The sequence below is a fragment of the Pagrus pagrus genome (assembly GCF_965226575.1).
Source record: "Pagrus pagrus genome assembly, chromosome: 23".
NCBI lineage: Eukaryota > Metazoa > Chordata > Actinopteri > Spariformes > Sparidae > Pagrus > Pagrus pagrus.
The window spans coordinates 604,447-631,666 of record NC_140205.1 but is presented as its reverse complement, the minus strand read 5'-3'; the positions used below and the strand labels follow the sequence as shown (position 1 = coordinate 631,666).

The 27,220-nt window shown below is 43.1% G+C and overlaps 3 protein-coding genes across 5 annotated transcripts; 1 reads left to right on the top strand and 2 right to left on the bottom strand.

The window, feature by feature from the left end:
• Nucleotides 1–1,192: 1,192 nt before the first annotated feature.
• Nucleotides 1,193–6,910, bottom strand: cradd (CARD and death domain containing adaptor protein). Its single transcript, XM_084346240.1, has 2 exons — nucleotides 6,013–6,910; nucleotides 1,193–4,238 (listed from the first exon to the last, which is right to left on the bottom strand). Exons 1-2 carry the CDS (start codon nucleotides 6,386–6,388, stop codon nucleotides 3,895–3,897), a joined length of 720 nt encoding a protein of 239 aa, XP_084202366.1. The 5' UTR covers nucleotides 6,389–6,910; the 3' UTR covers nucleotides 1,193–3,894.
• An 872-nt stretch (nucleotides 6,911–7,782) lies between these two features.
• socs2 (suppressor of cytokine signaling 2) lies at nucleotides 7,783–14,374 on the bottom strand. Of its 3 annotated transcripts, none has more exons than XM_084346260.1 (4): nucleotides 13,914–14,374; nucleotides 13,599–13,704; nucleotides 11,562–11,809; nucleotides 7,783–11,466 (listed from the first exon to the last, which is right to left on the bottom strand). In XM_084346260.1, exons 3-4 carry the CDS (start codon nucleotides 11,686–11,688, stop codon nucleotides 10,991–10,993), a joined length of 603 nt encoding a protein of 200 aa, XP_084202386.1. In that variant the 5' UTR covers nucleotides 11,689–11,809; nucleotides 13,599–13,704; nucleotides 13,914–14,374; the 3' UTR covers nucleotides 7,783–10,990. The 3 variants fall into 3 exon arrangements, with proteins under 3 accessions (XP_084202386.1, XP_084202387.1, XP_084202388.1); XM_084346261.1 differs by having other exon boundaries at nucleotides 11,562–11,804; XM_084346262.1 differs by lacking the exon at nucleotides 13,599–13,704.
• A 1,894-nt stretch (nucleotides 14,375–16,268) lies between these two features.
• ncaph2 (non-SMC condensin II complex, subunit H2) lies at nucleotides 16,269–26,286 on the top strand. Its single transcript, XM_084346255.1, is given in 21 exon segments — nucleotides 16,269–16,385; nucleotides 17,230–17,364; nucleotides 17,472–17,573; nucleotides 17,653–17,714; nucleotides 17,802–17,883; nucleotides 18,207–18,263; nucleotides 18,585–18,664; nucleotides 18,767–18,915; nucleotides 19,728–19,855; nucleotides 21,428–21,511; nucleotides 21,870–21,933; nucleotides 22,008–22,109; nucleotides 22,198–22,242; nucleotides 22,764–22,834; nucleotides 23,405–23,519; nucleotides 23,600–23,692; nucleotides 23,783–23,832; nucleotides 23,974–24,075; nucleotides 24,188–24,337; nucleotides 25,850–25,957; nucleotides 25,960–26,286. Coding segments are annotated over 20 exon segments (1,803 nt in total). The 5' UTR covers nucleotides 16,269–16,385; nucleotides 17,230–17,256; the 3' UTR covers nucleotides 26,011–26,286.
• Nucleotides 26,287–27,220: the final 934 nt, after the last annotated feature.

The window sequence follows — 27,220 nt, the reverse complement described above, 5'->3', positions numbered from 1 at the left end:
TGTGAGTTTTGATGATGTCAGCAGCTGCCAGCAGGAAGTTCCTTATATGGAGTTTGCCTAATGAGATGTGTGTTTATTTGTTTGTTTGTTTTGCAGAAACAACATCTGAGGCTTGAAGCAGCAGAGAGCTGAGAGGACTCACAGGTGGCTGTTAGCCCTGAGTTCTGTCTGCAGGAGCTCCTGAGGAGGACACAGCCTGGTGAGTCTTAAAGGAACAGTTCACCCAAAACTAAACCCTCCAGTCATCGTCTCCTCCTGATGATGTAAAGTCAGGCTCAGCCATCGTATCCTCCTGATATAAAATCAGGCTCAGCCATCGTCTCCTCCTGATGATATAAAGTCAGGCTCAGCCATCGTCTCCTCCTGATGATATAAAGTCAGGCTCAGCCATCGTCTCCTCCTGATGATATAAAGTCAGGCTCAGCCATCTCCTCCTTAGTTATTTAAATCAGAACATTACATGTTTTTACTGTAAAGTTAAAGTTTATCTCTCCACACTTTCATCCAATCATCTGGCGTAAACAATATTTTTACCAGCCAATCACAGACCTGCCTCGTCTCTGTGAACGATCCCTCCCGTCTCAATAAAGGACGACAGATGACACTCACAGTTTGGTTCAGGTGGAACTGAAGTATGAACTGAGCTGGAGTCAGACTCAGTGTTGTTGTTGACTGTTTCCATCTGCTGCTGCAGTGACCCACATCCCCCTGCAGGAACCAATCAGGTTTAATATCACCCAGAGGGACTCACACACACACACACACACACACACACACACTCACACACACACACACACACACACACACACACACACACACACACACACACTCAGACACACACTCGGGCTGTCTAACGTTGCTGCAGAGGTTTTACCAGGAAGACAGATGGATTCTGGGAAGTGAGACTCAGACGGGATCAGAACAAAAAATTCTGTAGAAGAAGAAAGTTTGAGCTGAGTTACATCCTCTGAAGACTTTCAGCACGAAGCCGCTCGCAGTCTATAAGAGATCTTTGACATCAACCTGCGTCTGAGTGACCAGCTGTGATGTCACTTCCTGCTCTGTATCAAACAAACCCGTCCATCACTGGGACAAACAGACGCCATGTTTCTACTCAAAGACAGAAAGAAGTTCATGGAGAACATTTGCTGAATTTACAAGAAGGAACAAATAAGTCAGAATCAGTCAGAGACAGAGTTTCACACAGTTTATAAAGTGTCTCCAACTCAACAACTCACTAAACTGACACATTTGTTAAGGGAGTCTGGTGATGTTGAGCTGACTGGTTCAATAACAACATGGAAATCATTCTGCTGTTTCTTCTTCTTTGTCTTCTTGTTCGTCTTCTTCTTCTTCACCCCTGACTTAAACAAAGACTCAGCACGTGTGTGACAGCAGCTCAGGTAGAAGTGAGAAGCGTTCTCACCAGAACATCCTGAGTTTGTGTGGCAGCAGTATGAAGCATCGTGCTTCGTCCTCTGAGCCTCTCAGCCTGCAGAGCTCATCGGTTGTATTAAAGCGATGTTTTCTGCTCTCCAGCCACAGGGGGGCAGCACTGAGGTTTGTCTGTCAAACATCGGACCAACAACAGGAAGTTGACAGTTGTTAAACTTGGAACCAGCAGCTGAGTCCATCTGACGACCCCTCTGGTGACCCTGTGAGGGGCCCGACCCTGATGTTGGATGAAACTATCTGACTGTAGTTCAAAGTGTGAAGCTGACAGTACTCGAGTACTTCAGACGTCTGCTTGTAACAGAGTACTGTGACTGTGACACCAGAGCCGCAGCAGATCTGCTCTGACGTCAGGCCGAGCTGTGGGAGGTGACGAGCTGCTGTCGGTCGGGTCAGACAATAAAAGTGTGTTGTGGCAGCGTCCCTCCCTCAGCTCGGTTTCTTGGAAGCAGTGAGGATATAAAGCTCAGTGTTCACAGCTTTCTGAGAAACTCACATGAGGAGCTCCACGCTGCTGCTTCCAGTCACGCTCACAGACGTCTGACTGCTTCTGTCGTTTCCTCAAACTCACACAAAATGATCCAACATCATCCGACACCACGTTAACTGCTTCACGTCTGAGCCGAGCAGCTTCACGTTTCTATCACTTTACAATGAGTCCTGAACTCATAATCTTTAGTTCAGTGAACAAACATTTGATTTTCAGTTTGATTTTGTCAAATGAAAATATTGAAGTTATCACAACACGGTCCAGAAGCCCAGGTCTGCCACTTACAGACACAACAACTGAGCTGGCAGAGAGAAATCCTCCGTGTTAACTTCTTATTGTATGAAGTCATAATGAGATTATGGGATTAAAAGACAAACTATGAGACTGAGACCGATTTATCACATAATCCTGACGTACCAGGGGATTGTTTTATACACATATTTATTTCTTTTGAATCAAGGCTGAGCAGGAACAGACGGCCTCGTCAGCCGTCGCTGCTCTGAGGACACGTGCTGCCTTTTTTAATTATTCACGATAAAACGTTTTAATATTTGCTGCGGTTCCTTTCTGTGTTTAAAGAACTGTTCTCCCTGTTCTCCAGGAGAACCCAACATGTTTTTATTAAGTCTACTCTGCATTACATGAAGCGGCCGGTCATCTCGTCAGTCCACCTTAAAACCCGACAGACAGAAAGCTGATTCTCAGCAGGAACTGGAGCTCTGCAGGCTGTTGAGGAATTAATGAAGTGCAGAGAGAGTCGTGACTGAGGCGCCGTTCACACCTGAGACTAACATGAGACCCGAGGGACCAACAGACGCCATGTTTCTGCTCAAAGACAGACAGAAGTTCATGGAGAACATTTGCTGAATTTACAAGAAGGAACAAATCAGTCAGAATCAGTCAGAGACAGAGTTTCACACAGTTTATAAAGTGTCTCCAACTCAACAACTCACTAAACTGACACATTTGTTAAGGGAGTCTGGTGATGTTAACTAACCCATCCAGCCTGTTGTAGCTTCTTCTTCTTCTTCTTTTGACCCCTGACTGAAACAAAGACACTTTCTGACAGCAGATCAGTTTTAAATAATAAATGTTCTCATGAGAACAACCTGAGTTTGTTTGACACTCATCAACTCTTAAAATCAGACGTTTTTTAAAGGGAGTCTGGTGATGACGCAGCTCAGACCAGCTCTGAATGTGCAGCATTCACACCTGCACAGAGAGCTGTCCACGTGTAATCAGATTACTCAGGATGGATGTTGCCACCAGGTCTGAACAGGGTGTGTGTGTGTGTGTGTGTGTGTGTGTGTGTGTGTGTGTGTTCCCAGGCACAAAGAGCTCGTTGAAGTTTTTCCTCGGACAAAAACTAATCGTCCTCTTCAAAGAAATGTGTGTCGACTTCCAGGAAACTGCAGGAAAATCCTGTCAGAGAGAAACTCAGCTAACAAAGCAAAGTGACAGCACGACCGAGGAGCGTTCATCAGTCTGAGGCCGCTGATTAAAGGAGCAGTTCAGACTTTAATCTGAAGATTCATAAATGATTTTATTTAGAAACTTGTTTCCCCCTCAAATGAAGAATTTTAATAAAAATCTCAGATTGATGTTTTCATCTTAAACGACCGTCTCCTGCTCATCATCTCAGTCATCATCTCAGTCATCATCTCAGTCATCATCTCGATCCTTCGCTCTGTGAAACCTTTCGTCATTTTATAAACCGAGCAGTTCATCGCTGAAGAGAAGGAACGTCAGCAGACGACTCGATGACGTCAGTTTCGGCCCTGAGCTCGTCAGAAGACGAACACGGTCCAGTCGTCTCTCTGGTTTTGGTCTCCACCGTCTCCTCCTGGTCACCAGCTGATCTCAGTTCTTGTCAGAAGACAAACAACGAGCTGAAACTCATTTACACATTATTCTTATAAAAACCTCCTCGTCAGCATCTGAACGTCTCGTAATCAGAACATTTTCTCAGGAGGACTTGAGATGAAAGCCTCCCGGGTCGGTCCCATCAGAACGTCCTCCAGGACGGACGGATGGACGTCAGCAGCCTTCAGACTCTGAACGAGTCTCTGAACCGTCGCCTTCCTGCCGTCACGTCGTCTCCACTGAACCAGCCCGGCCAGAACGGCCGCCTGAGTACTGAGAGAGTGATCGGACCGGCAGCGGAACAAAGCCTCTGCAGATAGACCCAGATCCATCAGGACCGACTCCCATTCGGCACCAAGCCGAGACGCCAGCCGGGACAGCTCCTGGTCCGAAGGAACCTTCTGGAGAACCGAGTCAGGAAGACGGCAGGCGTCTGCAGAGAGAGCGACAGTCCAGAGATTATAATCCGATTCACAGACTCATCTCTGAACTTCTCAGGTTGTTTCTCAGAACCAGAACCAGAACTCTTTCTGGACATTTTGTTTCCAGATTAAACTGAATTTCAGATTTATGACTTTTGTTTGATTTCACAAGTCATTTTGACAATAATCTGATGAAGCAGCTTCATGTGATTAATCTCAGATTCGACCTGTTTAAACTCCCACTTTAACCTGAACGATCAAAATTCAGATTAAATCTCAGAAAGTAAATAAATTCATGACTTTAACTTTCTCAAGTAAACAACTGTTTATTTCTCAGTTCTGACTTTAATCAAACTTTAAATCGAGACTTTTATAACTTTCATTCCAAAAAACGATCTTAGATTTCTGACTTCGATCGAAATACTGTTGGTGCATCATGACTTTACTTTCAGACTTAATGTTAATTCTCATAATCTGAAATTTAATCTCTAAATCTTAGATTACGAGTCTCAGAACTAAAGACGTTGATTTTTTCTGTTTTAAAGATTATTTATTCAGGAACTTTTTTTACTCAGCAGCAGTTTGAACTGAGTCCTGGTCACAGGTGAGGACGGTGAAGGTGACTTCGTCTCCAGGTTCACTTTTATCGTCTCTTTCATTCTCAGTATTAACCAATCGGTGGGGGGCGTGTCCTGTTTGGCCTCCTCTCATTGGACGCCAGTGTCAACAAACACAAAGAGAAAATAACACGATCAGCTGTGTTCAGTCAACACACAGTCTGAGTGTGAGGTCACAGCAACACACAATCAACACACACACACACACACACACACACACACAGACACACACACACACACACACACACACACACACACGTGTTAATGTTTCCGGCCGTGTGGACGTTTGTTGACCTGCAGTAAATAATTCTTCTGTATTAGTGTTTTAAATATAGAAAAGATATTTATATATTAAATACACGTTTATAGTTTCATGTCTCTGTGGCTGAATTAAATTTGTTCAACCAACAAAACCCTCATTTCACTTCTTTAACGTCAGTGTGACTGACAGGAACAACAACACCAACAACAATGTTAATATTAATAATAATAATAATAATAAAAGTGATGATTTCTGAGGTTTTCACACGTCATGTTCTGAGTCTTCTGATCAGTTGTCAGATTTCTTACTTTCACTTATTTGATCTCACAGTTACAAACATTTTTATCCAAACTCTTGATTTTCTTCATGATTTTCATCAGTTTGTTTTCTACTTGTTCAGATCTGCGTCGTCACAACCTGGACCGGATGGAAAATCCTCCTTTTTCTGTTTTCACCATCAAAATACAACAAAATGGAGGTTTCCTACATTAAAAAGCTTCAGGGTCTCTGTGGACATGTGGTCCAGGTCAGTCAGCTCGAGTGGAGTGAGCTGGATGGACACAAGGGGCCTTTTTCTATTTTCACACGTTAAATCAAAAGTTTACTCAGAAATCTCAACATCTGTAAACAGCTGTAAACATTTGTAAACATCTGTAAACATTTATAAACATTTGTAAACAGCTGTAAACAGCTGTAAACATTTGTAAACATCTGTAAACAGATGTAAACATTTGTAAACATCTGTAAACATTTGTAAACAGCTGTAAACATTTGTAAACAGCTGTAAACATTTGTAAACAGCTGTAAACAGACTTCAGAGTCTCTGTGCTGACCCAGTCCAGGTTTAACAGTCTCAGCACACTGTCGTGGTCTAGAAACAGGTGCTGTCTGTGTGTCTGTGCTCACCTGTGGAGCTAAGTCCAGGTCCAGGTCCAGATCCGGGTCCTGGTCCAGGTCCGGGTCCAGATCGTGTCTGGAGCTCCAGCAGCAGCTTGTCTCGGACCCAGCTGAAGTCGTCCAGAGACCGCAGGAAGGAGTGGAAGGCCCGGGGCCCGCGGCTCGGCAGGAGGTCCAGCAGCTTCAGGGTCTTCTGTCTGTTGGTCGGCTGAGACTCGATGGTCTCCACCTGAGCCTCCGTCAGAACCTCCTCCTGGTACAGCAGCGGAACGACAGTGTCGCTGACCAGCAGCTGCCCGGACAGCTCCAGCCTGTGGGCCCGCAGCAGAGCTCTGTGTGTCGGGTCCATTGAGAGGGGACAGTCGGTCCTGCTTCTATAAATCATAAAGTTGTCTTGTCACGAACTCTCGTGATGATCCATCGTGAAAACTGTGATGGTTCCGGCCCGACAACTACATGTGCTCAATGTTATTGTGTCCGACTCGAAACATACGAGCGGAACTCAGGTTTAGCCGGTGTTGCCCTCAGTTACTCTGAAAGGTTTTCACGTCTAGAAATCAGATGAAACCTTCAGGAACCGTTCACGCGTTTTAACTGAATACTTATAACCAGCTCTTCGGTTCGGCCTGAGACTCAGAGGTGTCTCCACCTTTCAGGACATCTCAACGTTTCGCCCCAACTCCTGTTTCAGAAGCCGTGGACAGTAGCTAGCAAACAGCGTAAGCTAATGCTAAAATGAAGCTAATGCTAAAATGAAGAGTTTTTACGATCAGACAAACCCCGAACGTGCCGGGAGAGTCTGGTTCCGGCTCGTGTGTGATCTGTGCCCGCTGAGCAGCTCCGAGGCGCCAGGACAGAGTCTGGAACTGGTCTTCATGGAGCAAACAACGGATCGTCCTGGGCAGAATCACTTTAATCGACTTTATGATCATTTATATTACATATTTGTAATAATCAGAGAATCACATTGATTTGAACACTCAGTTAACACACGAAGCGCCGTGCTGAGGGCGGTAACGTTAGCTACAGGCTAATGCAAAAATTACGTTTTTTACGAATGTAAACGCAATTTTTTCAATATAATAAATGCCGAAATCACCTGAAGACCCCAAAGTTGCTATTTCGGTAAAAAAGGAAAACGTTCTGTTCTGTAAGCGTTTAAAGTTTGTAGCATCTTAAAACTGACAGATTCATCTATGGAGTTCGGCTCAATGGTTTCCATGAAGTAGACGTGTTGTAGTAGGCAGTATTACTTAGACTTAAATGAGCTGAATATATAAATAAAAAATAACTAATATTCAGCTACTCACAAGATAAAAAGAAGGATTTGTATTTACAGCCCTTTGCCTCCATGTTAAGGACATCCAATGATCCAATATTTAAATTATGGTTATTATGAAATGTATCTCTGATTGATAGTTCTTATTTATGCCGAATTACCGAGAACACCCCACATGTTCATAAGGACTCATATTATTTAGTCTTCCTGGTGTCTGTATTTACTGATAAGTGATCAAACCTTAAATTTGAAGATTTGTGATAGGAGTTCCTTTCTTCCTCTTCCCATTCTTGATTTCTCTTCTTTTCAAATGTTCCATTCAAATGTGTTCAGTTTTTATAATAATACAAACAAAATGTTGAGATATTGAGAAAAACAGTTAGCTTCATGTTTCATACTTTAGTCTTTTTTAAACATCTCAATGTAAAAGTGAAAAACAGAGAAATGGTGAGAAACTAGACAGTAAAGAGCAGAGAAGTAAAACAACATCATCACCATGATGAAGCACCATATAAAAACTTTATTCATTTCATGGCTGAGCTGATCGACGTTACAGAGGCAGAGCTGCTGCGCAGCTCGGCAGAGCAACAACACATGCTTTCAGTCTGCGCAGCTTCTTTACAAAAATGTACCAGAAAACACAGTGTGACACAATCAATAAATACTTTCAAAATCAAAACAGGCCGAGAGCTGCGGGCTTCAGTCCGCCCACAGCCGTGATATGTACAAAGATCTGCAGGGATGGTCCTGCTCCTGGTGTTTCATGTTCAGTAATAAAGATTTTTCATTGAAAGAGCCGGCTGTACGTCTGGAGATCAGGCTCGTTATCAGCGTGAAACCGTGGCTGAAGACAGGAAGTGACCCTTCAGCGACTAGCCCCCGTACAACATGAAGATATAAAGAGGAACATCATGACAGATGTTAACGGAAACATCAGGCACAGTCGACAGTCACATCCAAACTGAGTCCCATTTACCTGAGTGACCGACTGTTGGAGCCACACGATGGACTCAAAGTGCCCCGCCCCCTCAAACACCTGGACAGGTGACGCTGCCGTGGAGGTGGAGCCACAACCTCACAGCTGCAGGTGGTTTTTATTAATGATCACGTTCAGAGTCACAGAAAGGAGTCAGTTCACGCTTTGAGCAGGTGAATGGCACGTTTAAAAACTTCACCTTGAGTAGAAACACTAATGCTCCCGTGTGAAGTTATAATTATGAGATAAAAAGTCAAATATAAGATTAATGTCGACTTTTATCTCAAAATTATGATTTAACAAGGGAGCGTCTTTCCATCAGGCTCAGTTTACGTCTCATTTTCTTTACCTGGCAGGTTTGTGCCTCCACAGGGCAGGTGAGTCAGATCTGGGGGCCATGTTTGTTTAGACAGAGGACGAGGACGAGGACGAGGACGAGGACGCTCCAGCTGAACTCACTTATGTAACTTCTGTGTTTCCAAACGTCAGTTTCTGTTATAAAGTGCTTCTGAAGATCCAACACACGCTGAATCTACAAGAAGACCCGACGTTTTAAAGAAGGTTTTGTTTCATTGGGTGTTAATAGGTCACTTTCAACAAAGAATCCTAAAAATGTAGGATTTTTAAATGGAGTTTGGTTAAACGGTCTCCACAACAAAAAACAACCAAATTCAACACTGAAAGAAGAATTTCTGAGGAAACCTTCACGATCGTTTGTTGGTACCGAGGTCCAAAAACTGCATCAGATGTCTGCGTGCATTTGGTTTATTTCTTGTGATTGTTTAGTTTCTGATTTAAATCCATCAGTTTTCTGCTGGATTACTATTATTATTATTATTGTTGTTAATATTATTATTATTATTATTATTATTATTGTTGTTGTTGTTGTTGTTGTTGTTGTTGTTGTTGTTGTTGAGCGTTAACTGGCCCTGACTGCACATCGAGGGTGCAGATATCGCCTCCTCAGATCAGCCTGTGATCTCGGGGCTCCTGCAGACTGAAAGGTTTTAGTTCGGGTGAACTGTTCCTTTAATCGTTCAGCCGTCTCTGATGGTCAGAGAGATTTCTGTGTTCACATCACGTCCAAACAAACTGAACACGATGTGAACTCTCCCGGTTCTTCAGGGCCGGACCAACAGGTCCTGTGTGACACCGTGTCTTTGTTTTTCTGTGATCCGATTGGCTCAGAGCTCCAGAGTACTACATCCAGAGGGGACAAAGTCTAACGGGAGCCCAGAGGGGTCAAACTGTGACTCTGGCGTGAGTTCATCTGAAAACAACACGAGGACGCGTGTTTGTTTTCTACGCAGCTCATCGATCAGGAAACCTCGTCCTGCTGCCTCACAAACGTTTGGACGCAGGTGAACTCTTCATGGTCGTCCAATCACGGCAGCCAATCAGAGGGCTCCGTTCTCTGAGTTTGAGGTAGAAACAACAAACTGACTGGAGGAAATGTTGATTCTAGTTTGTTTATAATAATAAGTACTGAAGTTCACCTGACTGACGTTTATTAAACGCGTCCGTCACCGGTTCGATCGAGGACATGAAGACAGTTTCCAATAATAAAAGTTGAGTCTTTAAAACAAATGTTAGACAAAATAAACACGGTTTCTTCAGTCAGATGTTTTTTTGTCTCATATGAAGATGAATTCAATATTATTTTGGACTTTTGATCGGACAAACAATAAATATATAAATAAACACTGAACGTTGCTTTGAGCATCTTTAACTTTTCTCTGACAGTTTTTTGTATCCACTGGATATTAAAGTCTTAATGGATCATTAGTGTCGAACAAACTGCAGTTAACTGTAATTAATCACGTCAGTGAAGGCAGCAGGCAGGTTCAACAACTCAACCACTGACTGAACCGATGAACATGTGGAGAACGACTAAACCACCAGTCTTCAGTAAGTATTGATGAATCAGATCATTTCTGTGACTCTGACGTCTCATCGTGTTGCTCTCGTTTGTTTTCATGTAAAAAGTAATTATCAGATAAAAATCCAGGTGTTACGTCTTTCACAGCCAAAGTTTCAGATTCTGAAGCTGATCAGTGAATCAATCATCGTAGATTTGTCAGTTTTCATATTTTATCAGGTGTTTTCACTTTTTCCTGACAACAAAATGATTCTAACAAAGACAGTAAAGTGTGGATGCAGTTCTCGAACACCGAAGACCTGGATCCTCACCTGTGACTCAGAGATCTGTGGTTACGTATGTAACTAACTATGGTTTCACCTGAGTCCGTCTGTCTGTCCGTCCGTCTGTCCACCACTTGGATTGAGTTCTGAACTTCTGGTGCTGATCCAGATGGAGGGACGGATCCAGGAACTTATTCTTGTCAAACAGGGCGTTTTTTTGACATTTGTGTAACTTTGGATCTGGATGAAAACAGCTGCACTCAGGTGGCTGGTGTCTGTGAGTGAGTACCAAAGGGGACTGTCGGGTGGAGGTTTGCACTCTACTGTGTCCGTGTAGTTTGAAAAGGTAAAGTGTGTTTTTAAACTGGTCAGTTACTTCACCACAGCGCAGTACTGACCGTAGTACAAGTACTTACTGCAGTGTAGTACGTCGAGTGGATCAAACCTCCTCCTGTGGTCGACTCCTCCCGCTCATTATTGCGTGTCCGTTTGATTCCCGGGTCCTTACAGGAAGCAAGGCATGCTGGGACGGGTCAGTGGTCACATGGTGTTGCACGCAGTGGATGCGCTGCACTCGTCCTGCTCCGTGTCTACACGTTGTAGGTGTAGTCCGTCAGGTAGTCCTTCAGTCTGTTGGGGAGCGGCAGATCCTGGACCTGCCGCGTCGTCCTGTTGATGGCGATGCGACAGAGGTGCTGCAGCGACGGCGTGGCCGTGTACACGGGTTTGGTGAGCAGCAGCTGCACCGTGCCGTTGGGTGGCGCCGCAGAAGGCTGAGAGTTCGACGGCGCCTTGTCGCTGGTCCTGGACAGCTGGACGTAGTGCTCCACCAGGTGGACCACGCTGTCAAACTGCTTCAGCTTCGGCTTCACCAGAACCACCGAGTCCAGCTTGAATTTACCGTGTTTGTACTCGATTCGCAGGTTGGTCGGACCCGCGGACGTCATGGCGGATATGGTGAACAGGTAATCTCTCTGAGAGCTGTCCCGCACCAGGAAGGTGCCCTCTGAGGCGTCCTGGAGGATCTCTTTGGCCTCGTTAGCGGTCAGACTGCCCCAGTACCAGCCTGACAGGGAGACAGGAAACAGTCAGAACAATAACAGGAAACACAGGTAACTATGGACATGCGTCTCCATGGAGACCGTGAGGTTTGAGACACACCTGTGTTCTTCAGGTCCTTCATGGCTAAGGCGATGCGGCTCTCGTCTGATTCCACAGCCCTGGAGTTGTTGTTGCCTCGTCTGTCGCTCTCGATGCTGTCTGTGGACTCGGAGGACTGGCAGGTCATTGGACAGGTCCAACCTTCAGCCTAGAGTTAGGCCCACAGCTCAGACATGGGACGGGGTCTGCAGCAGCCAGACGAGAGGGGAGGAAGACGCTGCACCGGGTCTGAACCGGTCTGTTCTGTCCTGGAACAAACCAAATCCATCAGAACAGACCGACTGAGCAGGACGAGCTCAACATTACTGTTATCTTTATTTTTCAATTCATCTAATTTGTGTGAAAGAGACATTCTACTGCAGACTCGTCCCCTTCTTCTCACACTGAACTACATTAAAAAATTCAATCATTTAAGATAATATTGTTCATACATCAAAATACAAACCAAACAGGAGGATCAGAGACGCTTTAAACATCAACAGGGTCTCTTGTTTAATTCTGCTAACAAGTGATTCACTCAACAGCAACACTGGACATTTTTCATATAACTGATTTTCTGTTCAATTGATTACTCTGAATATCTTCGGACAACACAGGACATCTGTGGATGTAACCTCAGACGTTTTTAATGTTGAAACCAAACGACTTACTGAAAAAGTAACCTGCAATAATTTGAGTAAATTAAAAACAGCTGTACACAGTCAATGTGGCAGAAAACATCATTCCTAATAGTTGAAAAGATTCAGGTCTGACATTTAAAAAAAAAAATAAGATGTGGAGTTATACATATAAATATATTTATAACTTATTAACCAACTAACAGATAACTGAGGGAATGACTCGTGTTCACATTAACTGCCAGTTATTATTGGATTGTTCTGTGTTCGAGTGCTACTTGGCTAGTTAATTAGTGTATGCAGAATTAAAGACAGGATTTTAATCTTCAGAAAAAAATAAGTATTTTATTATGAACAGATTTGTACACCAGCCGACAAATGAGGCAACCTTAAATTGCTAGAATTTTGAATGGAATTTGGTGTAATCTAATGTTTCTCTTACTAGAAAAAACTAATGGAAGTCTTTACATTTACTCAAATAAACAACCTTAAGTTGATTGTAGTCATTCTTTCTATCAGATACCTCATAAAGACATTTCAGTTGCAGTATATCGAGTAGAGCAGGAATATATTTTATGTTAAATTAGGAGAATTTTAAATGGAATTTGGTGTAACGTGACATGTTTATTCATTTTATAACTAGAGATTCTAATCAAAGTAAACACTGGTGTTTTTGTGGGATGTAAATAACAACACATTTAAACATTCATCCTCAACGTAAAACGATGAGAATTTTGAATATAATTTGTCGTAACGTGACAGTTTCCCCGGTTCCTCGTTAGAAGGTTTCAGAGCAGCAGCGGTGCCGTGTTTCACAGTGCTGCTGCTGTTCATCACCACAGTGTGTTACATGTACAACATGTTTCCAGCAGGTTAATGCGTCAGAACGCTGAGGCGACGTCACAACTGCTAACATTTTGAATTGAATTTGGTGTGAGGTGAAAGATTCTTCAGTTTGTTGTCACCTATTAATGTTTAAAGGAGCAGTCTGTAGTTTTACTGGTAAATCTTCCCAGATAAAAATAATCAGACTCTTTTCATGACTGAATAAACAAACTGACCTCAGCACTTCAGTCACAGCACTGATGTACTTCAGGTGTCCTGATGAACAGCAGCTGCTTCGCTCAGACGAGGCTTCAAAACTGTTTCGATTTTTCCATTCTTACTTTATCGACGGTGAAATGTTGTAGTTTCTTTCTTGTGACAAATGTATTTATTGTCAGTCGCTCTGGACAAAAGCGCTGAAGGTCCTAAATGTAAATGTAAACTGACCTTAAAGGACAAATCAATTTATATTGTTTTACTTTGTTTATATGTGGCGGACCCTGCCACCCTTCTAGCTTCAAACAGTGTTCTGGGACCTTGTTTTCCTCTGAGAACAGCTGGTTTATTCACTGATGGAAATAAATTGTTTTATTACCTCATTAATATTGTAAATATTTCACAAGGTGCTCCTTTAATCCATCGATCTATATCCAATCAATAAGACGGTTCTTCGGTTCTTCTCTGCTGAAATGACGCCTGAACTGTAATAAAAAAGATACAAACATTGTTTTATTGTCAGCGCGTGTTTACACTGGCCAGCGGCCGCGGTGACGTTAAATTGCTAAAATAATGAATGGAGTTTGGCACAGTGTGGTCGCGCACAGTGCGCAGGTGTTCCACACTGTTCGTAACACGAGCGACCAACAAACACTGAACGTGACTTCATGTCAGTTATGAGACACAAACCAACCTGCGAGATGCTCGCGCTCACAGCTAGCTGCTAGCTAGCCACACGCGTTAGCTCAGAAGCAGCGGTGCCAGTTGACGGTCCGTGTAGAAGAACCGGACCCGGCCGCGGCAGCAGTCCGCTCCGGAACCATCACTTTTTATTAAACGTCCTCTTCTCCTGCCGCTAATGGCGGCTCAGACACACGCGACAAACTCAGCCTCCGCGCGCAGACGTCAAGTGTGTCAGTCGGGACAGATCCGCGCTCCGGTCGGAACCCCGAACCACAAAACGGGTTTATTCCCGAGTCCCGGAGAGCGAGCAGAGCCCCGTGTGCGTCCCGAACATGGTGTCCGTCAGTCCGTCACTGTGCTGCGGACACAGCGAGTCCAGCGAGCCGCCTGATAACCGGAGCTCCATAAACACAAAAGAAGCATTTCCAGGAACTTTCCAGGAATACAGTCACGTGGTGCAGAGAGCAGCGATTTAAGGTGGACCGACTCACACAGACACACACACACTCACACACACAGACACACAGACACACACACACACACACACACGCACTGTGCCTTCAGGTGCTCTCCCAGATATTTAAATTACAGGTTGAAGGCACGTGCACGTGGTGTGCGGAGATGTTTTTTTGAGACTTGCACAACACACACACACACACACACACACACACACACACACACACACACGCAGGGTTACAGAGTACAAACAGGGCCGTTTCCAGGATGTTAGGCCCCTGAGGTCAGCCCCTGTGCTGAGGGGGCTGCAGCACCTTCTGAAACGAGACTTTAACATAATAACACATGCCGAATTTACATGAAGGTCCAAATAATGAAGAATTTGTCAGAAACAGTGCTTCTCAGAGTTTATAAAGTTTCTCTCAACCCAACAATTCTCAAAATTGAGCGATTTTATAAGGGAGTCTGGGGACTTTCTCTCTTTCTTCCTGTCCTTGCTGTTGTTGACTGTAGCTGATGAGGCAAAGTGTTCTCAAATTGTTGTAAATGATCGTAAATATCATCAGACAGTGTCATCCTGGGACTGACCCCCCCCCCCCCCCCCCCCGTTTACTTACTATAAATCATGAACCATATTTTCTGAAAGGTTTATTTAAATCAACTCTTCTTTCATGGGATATTTTTCCATAAAACCAAGTGATTGAGACAGAAACCTGAAGGAGGAACACATGAAATGTAGCTGCATTGTTGTTGTATTGTTCTGTGTTATTAGTCACTTGTGTATCTATTATTATGGATCCCTGATAACCTGATAATGTATCAATGATCACCACCAGCAAGGATTCCTGCACTGTAAGGGCAGTAAAACACAAAGGAAGTCTGAGAGTTTCATAACATTAATTAAATGAAATAAATGTAGAAATAAGCACTGTTTGATTTGTTTCTATATAGTGTTTGTTCAGAACACTTGTATCGTACAATGAACCCAGTTTCACTAGAATCCTGTTGAGCCTGACTCATTGATTCTTTCACCCACAGAACGTCCTTGTGTGCGCGGTCTATGAATTTCAGTGGATATGCTCATTCAGACAAACAGCGAGCTTCATTGATCAGCACTGACTTCATATTACATCACATTACGACCTTCACTGAGCACATTACTCTGAAAAGAAGCATAACTGCACAACGTTGCCCTTCAGCAGCAAAGAAAAACAACAACCCTGTTCTTTTACTTTGTATTTGTTTCTTATGTAATTACACTTTACTCGAGTGAAAAGTTGAATCTGTGAAAAGTGTTCATGAACGTCAGAGTATCAACTGTTTCCCCCAGTTATCAGAACGCTGCTCCTGTGGCTCTGAACAGCATGTAATCTGTAAAGTAACTAGTAACTAAAGTTATCAATTAATGTAGTGGAGTAAAAAGTGCAATATCTGAGTATGCCTATTGCAGTACTTATTACAGTACTTGAGTAAATGTACTTGGTAACATTCCATAATTAAACGTACATGTTTTTGGTTTGTCTTTCTCACCATTGGATTGTTGACGTACATATCATTCAAATGTTCATAACCCAAAACAAAACCCACACACTAAATTATTTGGTTATGCTTCAGTAAAATGAGCATCACTATACAGAAGTCCTTAAACTAAAAACAGTCCCTATGCAGAAGGTCCCATTTCAGATTAATGTATATTATATTATTAGATTATAATTATTGATTCATTAATATGTTTTAATCACTTTGAAGTTGCAGCGGGTGAAAGCTCTTATTAATTATTCTACAGGGAGCTAAACTTATATCAATATTTATTTAATTATTTATTATTTATCTGGGGTGTTTTAAACATCCGGTACAGCAGGTGGCGCTGTGGCCGCTCGACGCCGGACTGTGTCCCGCCATTAACCGAAGAAGAAGAATCTGAGCGGCGAAGAAGAAAGTTAGCGCGGGTTGTTTGAGTTGTTAGCTAACGGCTACAAAACATTTAGCAGGAGGTCTGCGCCCGCTGCCCGCTCGTTTCATCACCGTGAGTTGTTTTTTGTGGTTTAACGAAGCGACTTTAAGCTTTAACACAAGCTCCAGCTTTTTAACACAAGCGACATATTATTAAGAGTTTAGTAACAGTCGACACACATTACGTTATATTAACTGTGTAGTTTAGCCCAGGCTAGCAGCACAGTGTCCGTGCATGAAGAGCGACACTCAGCTGAATTATGACAAAATGAATCTGCAACTCGTTCATTGTTGTAACTTTAATGTTAACGTTAATGAGTTCACAGCGCTAATGTTAAGAGAAATACCCCGAGATTTAAAATGCTTATGACACAAACTCATCACTCAGACGGTTAGAAACGTTTCACCTCAGCTATAGCGAGTTAGTTTTACATCATGTTCAGCTACAAGTGACTTAAAATGTCTGATTTTTAAACGGAGTTTGTCATTGCCACCTATCAGAGTTTGATAATAGGAGAACTTTTAGATTTAACATTGATAAAGTCTCTTAGTTTGTAACTGATAATTTAAATATTTATCTAATCTGAACTGATTCAAGTGTTGGAAAGTACAATTTCAGGTACTTGTACTAAACTAGTATTTCATGTTTGAGTTTACCTCCAGTCTATTTCAGAGGGAAATGTGTTAAAGATAAAGTCTTAATAAAGTGTTATCCCTGTACATTAGTATTCAAGCAGTATAAACTAACAATATGTATGTAAAGTAGTTAAAATGAGCTCCTCTTCAAGCAGCTACCACATTAAATATCTGCTGTTATTATAATGAAAAAATGAAAGAAGTCCAGTAACATGATACTTCATTAGGAACACCTGTGGACTCTGTAGGACTATTTCACACTGATGTTGTGTCTCCTCCAGCGCTGAAGGCTTCACAGTGAGGTCATCATGGAGTCCACAGAGAGCAGATTCGCTCACCTGCTGCAGCCAATCAGAGAGCTCACCAAGAACTGGGACATCGACGTGGCGTCAGAGCTCAACGACTATTTAGAAGAAGTAAAACTTAAATTATCATGTCAGAAAATGCAGATTGGCACGTTGTGAGGTTCAGCTGAATGTGAAGCATCAGTTGAATAACCTGACCTGTGTCTCTGTGTCTGCAGCTGGATGACATGTGCATCACGTTCGATGGAGGGAACACCAGACTGAACTTTGCAGAAGCGGCTCTGTTGATTCAAGGCTCAGCCTGCATCTACAGCAAGAAGGTCCATTTAAACACAGCACAAATAAAACCAGTGTGAACTCAAACAGCTCAGACTGAACGTCTCTGTGTGACTGTTTCAGGTGGAGCTGCTGCACAGTCTGGTTTACCAAACTCTGGAGTACATCAACGACAAAAACAAGAAGTGAGGCCGTCCTTCAGGTCCGACTGAATGTTTGTATTTTTGATAAACGGCTTCAGGTGATGATGTTTTTCTGTTTGTTCCTGTCAGACGTAACAAACAGACGGCAGCGTCGCAGGAGGATGGTGCAGACGGAGCGGGGGGCGGCCATGATGCTGACGATGTTGCTGTGGTCAGAAACAAACCTTAAAATATTGACTTTTCTGTAAACATGTCTCCATCAGGTCAACGTGTTTAGAAATAGTAAAGACATCCACATATACTAGTGTTAATGTTGATGCTCTCCAACGTGGCCACAGATCACTTAAATTAACAGAATTTTGAATGGAGTTTGGCACAACCTCATTACATGATGAACTCCACATGAAGTCACTAACTTGACTCGTAGTTCTGTTTATCAACACTGACACCTCCTCTGTACCACTGTCAGAAGGCATTCTGGGTAATGTAGGAAATCACTGAACCAATCAACAGTCGCCTGTTTGTCTCCTTCAGTTCACTCCTCTGGACCTCGATGTCTCCGACGAAGCACAGAAGGCCGACGCCCACACGGTCAGTTCAGACCTGTCTCACTCTCTGAACACCTGTCTCACTCTCTGAACACCTGCCTCACTCTCTGAACAGTTTATACCTGTCTCACTCTCTGAACACCTGCCTCACTCTCTGAACAGTTTATACCTGTCTCACTCTCTGAACAGTTTATACCTGTCTCACTCTCTGAACACCTGTCTCACTCTCTGAACAGTTTATACCTGTCTCACTCTCTGAACACCTGTCTCACTCTCTGAACACCTGTCTCACTCTCTGAACAGTTTATACCTGTCTCACTCTCTGAACACCTGTCTCACTCTCTCTGATGTGTCTGATGCTCAGTCGGCCCGTGTCGCTCCTCTTCCTCCGGAGTCTCTGATTCCTCCAGAAACTGCAGAGAAGCAGAAACTTCCTCTCATCAGGTCAGTTTGTCTTCACGTACAAACACTGTTTTTATGATGAATCACTTCAGAACTATGAAATCTGAGGTCAGCTGTGTGTCTGTGTGTGTCTGTGTGTGTCAGTGTGAAAGGTGAGGTCCTGTGCAGTCTGAAGGACTTCAGGATCAATATGTTTGTCCCTGGAGATGAAGATCTGATCCTCCTCACGCTGGGATCGGCTGCTTCCAGACTTCTGCTGGACAAACATCCTGCAGACTCTCTGCAGCAACAAGGTGCACGACCGACATCGAGATGACAGAAATCAAACTTTAACAGAAGCTGAGCAACAACAAAATACTTGAGATACAACTGAGCATCAGATACATGGAGTTTTAATGAGGAGGAGATCTGTTACTTTGAGACAAAGGTATAAATATTTTATTATCAGAGTAAAGATAAAACTTTACAAGAACAAAAACAAACCTTGTGAAAGGTTTTTACAAAACTAGTTTAAATTTATTTTATTTTATTTAATAAAAAACATCAGAATAAAGCTGTAATTGTAAATTTAAAGTCTTTGACTTTATTCTCATAAATATGTTTTTCTTTATGAAATCAGGACTTTATGTATAAAATATTATGACTTTCTCACTTAAATACAATTTAATTCTCATGATTTATTTAATGGCTTTACTTAAAGAATTGCAGCTTTATTTGTATAAAATTACAACCTGATGTTACCACTTTTTCTCAGAAATTACGTGACTGAATGCTATTAATAATATTTTGACTTTATTGTTTTAAATGTTCTCCAACGATTGCAAAGTTATTCAGCATTATTTAACTCTTCCAAACCTCATCACATACTTTAAAAAGTAAAAAGTTACTGAAGTATTTTTCGCTCTTGATCATCTGCTGGTCTGAAGGATTAACAGAGCAGTGATGAGATGAATCAACATATAAAGGGTTGATTTAAGGGACCAGGTTATGAGTGAGTCAAAGAGCACAAACTGACAAAACATCATAAAAAACTAAACAGATAAAATGTTCCTGAACTAAATGTGATGAGACCTACGTCTCTGAATGTTTAAATGTCTCCGTCCAGACGCTGCTGCTTCAGTCCACGCTGAGGTCGAAGATCACGGAGGCGATGCTGCTGATGATTTTGTTCCTTTAGAGGAGAACCACATGGAGTTAGACCAGGACCTGGAGGAGCACGTGGACCGACACCAGGTCTCAGCACGGATATTCTTAACAATCCCATTAGGACTGTTTGAATTTCTCTTCACTGTTCAGATATTCACGTTTGTCTGGACTGTTCAAACCTTAACGTTTGTCTGGACTGTTCAAACCTTAACGTTTGTCTGGACTGTGTTTAAACCTTAACGTTTGTCTGGACTGTTTAAACCTTAACGTTTGTCTGGACTGTGTTTAAACCTTAACGTTTGTCTGGACTGTGTTTAAACCTTAACGTTTGTCTGGACTGTGTTTAAACGTTAACATTTGTCTGGACTGTTTAAACCTTAACGTTTGTCTGGACTGTGTTTAAACCTTAACGTTTGTCTGGACTGTTCAAACCTTAACGTTTGTCTGGACTGTGTTTAAACCTTAACGTTTGTCTGGACTGTGTTTAAACCTTAACGTTTGTCTGGACTGTTTAAACCTTAACGTTTGTCTGGACTCTGTTTAAACCTTAACGTTTGTCTGGACTCTGTTTAAACCTTAACGTTTGTCTGGACTGTTCAAACCTTAACGTTTGTCTGGACTGTGTTTAAACCTTAACGTTTCTCTGGACTGTTTAAACCTTAACGTTTGTCTGGACTGTTTAAACCTTAACGTTTGTCTGGACTGTGTTTAAACCTTAACGTTTGTCTGGACTGTTTAAACCTTAACGTTTGTCTGGGATCTGTTTAAACCTTAACATTTGTCTGGACTGTTTAAACCTTAACGTTTGTCTGGACTCTGTTTAAACCTTAACGTTTGTCTGGACTCTGTTTAAACCTTAACATTTGTCTGGACTGTTTAAACCTTAACGTTTGTCTGGACTCTGTTTAAACCTTAACATTTGTCTGGACTGTTTAAACCTTAACGTTTGTCTGGACTCTGTTTAAACCTTAACGTTTGTCTGGACTGTTTAAACCCTTAACGTTTGTCTGGACTGTGTTTAAACCTTAACGTTTCTCTGGACTGTTTAAACCTTAACGTTTGTCTGGACTGTTTAAACCTTAACATTTGTCTGGACTGTTTAAACCTTAACGTTTGTCTGGACTGTGTTTAAACCTTAACGTTTGTCTGGACTCTGTTTAAACCTTAACATTTGTCTGGACTGTTTAAACCTTAACGTTTGTCTGGACTCTGTTTAAACCTTAACGTTTGTCTGGACTGTTTAAACCTTAACGTTTGTCTGGACTGTTTAAACCTTAACGTTTGTCTGGACTCTGTTTAAACCTTAACATTTGTCTGGACTGTTTAAACCCTTAACGTTTGTCTGGACTGTGTTTAAACCTTAACGTTTCTCTGGACTGTTTAAACCTTAATGTTTGTCTGGACTGTTTAAACCTTAACATTTGTCTGGACTGTTTAAACCTTAACGTTTGTCTGGACTGTGTTTAAACCTTAACGTTTGTCTGGACTGTTTAAACCTTAACATTTGTCTGGACTGTGTTTAAACCTTAACGTTTGTCTGGACTGTTTAAACCTTAACGTTTGTCTGGACTGTTTAAACCTTAACATTTGTCTGGACTGTGTTTAAACCTTAACGTTTGTCTGGACTGTTTAAACCTTAACGTTTGTCTGGACTGTCAGGCTCCGAGTGAAGGCCGGATGATCCGAGAGAGACGGCAGGTGGAAGACGACAAGCTGAGGAGGAAGGAAGAGTCGCGGCCTGCTGTAGGTTCATTCACCTTGAGTGCAGATAAACATCATAACTGTCTTCATACAGTCAAGACTTTGTTCTTGAAATATTACGACTTTATCATCTAAGTGACAACTTCATGTCAAAGCATTACAAATTTTTGTCACAAGTTACTTAAAAGTCCAATATTTAAGATACTTGTCATGTTGTTACAAGATACTTTTTACTTTCAAAACCACAACGTTATTCTTATGATGGTACTTTTCCTCATACAGTCAGTTTTATCGTGAAACATACATTATATCAACACATTCCACCTTTTGTGCTGGACGCTCTGGAAACATGAACATCTGCTCCTGACTTACTGAGCGAGTTGTATTTCTTCTGTCTCAGGTGAACGTGTGGGCGCTCCACGACCCGTACGCTGCACTCGGGGAGGATAAACCCTTTAAATCAGGTGAACTACTGGACTCTCGGTGTTTATGGACCGTTGTGTTGCTCTCCTTGTTCACAGAGTTATTTCCTCTTCAGGAAAATGCTACAAAGTTCCTGACGGTCTGGACGAGGGCGGAAAGAGGAAAAGAAAACGACCGGCTTCACTTCAGGACTTCAGGAGCTGGTTCAGAGGAACCTGTGAGCACAGACCACATTTTCTCTGCTCTGTGGTGATACGATGACGTTTCACTGTGAATTAACCAAACGTTTGATTTGTTTGTTGCAGTTGATCCTCCGGAGCACAAACTAAAAAATGGACCCACGTTTACAGGTAACATGTCTGTTCCACTGACGTTCTCCTAAATCTGTTAAATACATGAAGCCGTGATCTTCACAACAAAAACAAACATGAGTGAAGACCAGACCGACTTTTTAACGTTTGTTTCAACTTATAAAGGAGAACGCTGTGTGGAGTTGCACTAAAAACAACCAAACCTCATTCATAAAACTGCACGTTTTGAAAAATGTGTCAGAGTTTAACAGGGAGCTTAATTTGTTTCAGTTCATTCCTGCTCACATGTGATTTTGATTTGTCGTCGTTTTGGTCACAAAGACTTTTCTCTACACTGAAACGTGTTTTAAATAAATCGATACAAAGATAAAAAATGTGAGCAGCAATTTTTTGTTGAAATTGAATTTTGGGGGTTTGATTACTGCACAAAGAGAAAACAAGTGTCTGCATGTCGCCTTCAGCTCAACGTGAATCAATATGACGCAGAATATTGAATCCACGTTAACATCTGATCTGCTGACTTGAAGCTGATCATCTGATGGGATCGTCTTCTGTTTCAGACCTGAACTACATCTACATGAGCACCATGAGAGACAAACTGAAGACCAGGAGGAGGATCTACAGGAGAGCGGTGTGTGTGTGTGTGTGTGTGTGTGTGTGGCAGTGTGTGTGTGTGGCAGTGTGTGTGTGTGGCAGAGTGTGTGTGTGTCTGTGTCTGTGTTCAGGGGCTGCATCCTTCAGAGGCCTCGTCCACCGGTGTTAAATGGGACGGTCTAGCCTTCGGAGCATTTCCTGGTTGCGTCACCAGATGTTCCCGCCCCTTACCCCAGTCAAGATTTCTGGAAAAAAAGAAATCATCACCAAAGTGACACCACTACACCACTTGATGGCGCCATTTTCTTTCTTTCCTCTTTTTTGGGTGTGCAAAGGATCTTGGGATATGGGAGGCCGTGAAGGATAGTAGCAGTGCGTCCTCCAAAAAGAGGGAACAGAAGGCTGCATCTGAAGGAGCCTTCGAACTGGGACGGCCTTCACGCAGCGTTGTGACGTAATTGGCCTTCAAATGCGCCTTCGAAGGCTGCAGCCCCTGAATCAAGACACAGCCTGTGTGTGTCTGTGTGTGTGTGTGTGTGTATGTCTGTCTGTGGATTATGATGTCACTCTGGGTGTGGTTAACGATGCGTCATGTGATGTCACTCAGGGCGTGGTCATCTCTGAGGAGGAACTGAGGCGGACCTTCCTGCAGCCCGAGGAGGCGGGGCCACAGCAGCAGGGGGAGGAGCCTGTGGATGGATTCAGACACCCTGACCTGCTGGGTACCACAGCTCCTCTCTATAAACCTCTCGCTCAGTTGTTGCTGGATGTTTTAAATTAAAGTCTGAAATAATCTTTAAAGGTGGAGACGACGACAACTCGGACAACGAACACGAAGCGTTTCCTGACGACCTTCCAGCTGAGTTTGTTGGAGGTCCAGACTTCATCCCAGCAGGTAAAACACACACCTGCAGTTCTGTCTGTGGTTCAGATACACACACACTGTGCAGAAACACACTGTGATAAACTTTATCTGTGTCTGCAGACACTCGGAGAGATGAACTGAGTTATGAAGACCTGGTGAAGCTGCGTGTTGTAAGTGATCAATACATCCACTCTGATCTGTGTTCACTAATAAACCCTTTACTGTCTATCTGATAACCAGCTGTTGGTGAAGTAAATGACCTGTGTGTGTGTGTGTGTGTGTGTGTGTGTGTGTGTGTGTGTGTTTTTCAGGAGCAGCTGGTGGTGAGCAGCAGAGACTACACTCAGGAAACAGCTCTGTCTCGAAGAGTCAAAGACTGGGAGGACAAGATCCGGCCGGAGCTGTCTCTGCAGGTAACACACACCTGAGACGGTTTGTTCTGACCCATCGGGTCGTGTTTCAGGTGATCGCTGCTTCACCGCCTCAGATAAACTGCAGCGTCACTGTTCCTGTGGTGATTTTCAGGAGGAGCGTCCGGTGTTTGACATCCACGATTACGGCGACAGGATCGTCGGAGCGCTGAGCACCGTCGGTCAGCGCAGATCTTTCGCCTCCATCGTCGCTGGTTTGGACAACTTTGAAGCCTGCAAGTATCTGCTGGCTTCACTGCAGCTGGTAAACAACGCACACACACACACACACACACACACACACTGTCTGATAAAAACGATCGGAGGACAGAAAGTTCAGAAGAAATCTTTGAATTATTCGTCACTGAAGCTTTTCTCTTTTTAATGTGATGGTAAATGAAACTGATCCAACAGAAGACGTCACTGACTCTTCAGCCTCCTGGAAACTCTTCTGTTGTCATTTTGTGTCTCTGCAGCGAGTTTTCTAAATGTTTCATCTTTTTTCTTAAAGGAACAGTTCACACGCTAAACATCTCTGGAGCTTCACAGTAAAACAGAGTTGCAGCGTTCTGCTGAACAACTGAAGCAGCTGGAGATGATTTAAACATCAGATGTCTCCATGCAGCTCGTCTGCTGTGATCACAGAGATCACAACCTGACCTGCAACTCTGTTTTACTGTGGAGACGATGACTGAGCCTGACTTTATATCATCAGGAGGAGACGATGACTGAGCCTGACTTTATATCATCGGGAGGAGACGATGGCTGAGCCTGACTTTATATCATCAGGAGGAGACGATGACTGAGCCTGACTTTATATCATCAGGAGGAGACGATGACTGAGCCTGACTTTATATCATCGGGAGGAGACGATGACTGAGCCTGACTTTATATCATCGGGAGGAGACGATGACTGAGCCTGACTTTATATCATCAGGAGGAGACGATGACTGAGCCTGACTTTATATCATCAGGAGGAGACGATCACTGAGCCTGACTTTATATCATCAGGAGGAGACGATGGCTGAGCCTGACTTTATATCATCGGGAGGAGACGATGACTGAGCCTGACTTTATATCATCGGGAGGAGACGATGACTGAGCCTGACTTTAAATCATCGGGAGGAGACGATGACTGAGCCTGACTTTAAATCATCAGGAGGAGATGATGGCTGAGCCTGACTTTATATCATCAGGAGGAGACGATCACTGAGCCTGACTTTATATCATCGGGAGGAGACGATGGCTGAGCCTGACTTTATATCATCAGGAGGAGACGATCACTGAGCCTGACTTTATATCATCGGGAGGAGACGATGACTGAGCCTGACTTTAAATCATCAGGAGGAGATGATGGCTGAGCCTGACTTTATATCATCAGGAGGAGACGATGACTGAGCCTGACTTTATATCATCAGGAGATAATAATAATAATAGGCTGATAATATTTGACATTTTTCTGCGTGAATCAGATTTTAACTGAACCTTTAAAGCTGCGACAGTATTTGTAAGAAAAGTCTATGTTTGAGTCTCATCCCCAGCAGACGTTGGTGATCGTCGTTACCTGACGAGTTGAGAATGAGACTAAAAAACAGCTTTGACTTTATATCATCGGGAGGAGACGATGACTGAGCCTGACTTTATATCATCGGGAGGAGATGACTGAGTTTTACTGTGTGGGTGAACTGTTCCTTTAAACTGCAGCATGTTCTCTCGGCCACCGTATTTAACTGTGTGTGTGTGTGTGTGTGTGTGTGTGTGTGTGTGTGTGTGTCAGGCGAACGACTACACGGTGGAGGTGGACAGTGTCGTGGGCCTGGAGGACAGCGTGGACTCGATGGGTCTGACTCTGCTCAGCACTCTCAGAGCGACGGACAGATTCAAAACTCTGACGGCTTCAAACTGAAACAGCTCGTTCACTGTGAAGACGAAATCTGACAGTTTCTAACTTCTGTACTTTAAACCGGTTCTGTCGCTCGTACGTGGACACTGTTGTCTCGTCCTTGGATTCAGCCCATCGTTGAATCATGATCGGTCTTTTTTAAGGTTCTGATCAGAAACATTGAATTATGCTGACGTGTTTCTTTAATATGAAGATCTGAAATAAAAACTGTCCATTAATTTGTTTGTTCATGACCAAAGAAAATAAAGAGGGAGTGATCCTCCGCGTCTGTCCACTGGAGACAAACAGGACAACCAGACTTTAAAGACTCATTGACTGTCTCAGGTTTTCTCTTTAAAATGAAAACAGACGATGGACGCTGAGCGTTCAGTCTGTGTTGGAGGATGAAACGTGTGTCGGAGCGCTGAAGGTTCGTCTGCTGCCCTCAATGTCAGAAACAGTAAAACCTGCTGGATTATTTTATTCAGTTACAAATGTTTTAATATGAAATGAAGCGACCTCGTCCTCCCGGCAGAGTCTGATCGTCTCAGTGAGAACAAACTAAAACTAAACTTTATTCAGCATGAACCTCTGAGATGTGATGAGAAGCTTCTGACCAATCAGAGTGAAGAGGCTGTGATGTCAGTAGGGTTGCATCATCGCCATCTACTCCAGAGAGCTGAAGCCCCGCCCCTTCCAGTTCCTCTCACTGACCTTTGATCAGTTTGTCTGAAGTGAAGAAAGACGTGATGTATTGATCCTGTTTGAGTCTCACAGATGATGTTTGTCAGTCTGTCGTCAGTGACGTCTCCTGACTGAAACATGTAGAGCTGCTCCTGTATATCAGCAGCTCTGAACCAGAACCAGAACCAGAACTGCAGCTGTCAATATGAGCAGAGTTATTGTGACGTTCATCTTGTTTATGAGCTGTTCTGAGCCCAGTTGGCTCCATGTTGGTGTTGGTTCTGGTGCTGATGAGATGATGTAGTTCACTGAGCGCTTTAACACAAAACTACATGAGGTTTGACTTTAACACAACAAACTGACAAACATCATGTGATCCATGACCCAGTTCAACTGGATCAAACATTTGTCTCTTCGTCACTGAACAGTTTCTCTGTGATAACGTCTGATGAGGTCCACAGGAAGGGGCGGGGCTTCAGCTCTCTATGGACCATTGATCTAAAACAGCAGCAGATCATGGAGCAGCTCAGTACTGTCAATCAATCAATCAATCAATCATATATTAACTACGAACTGCCAAAC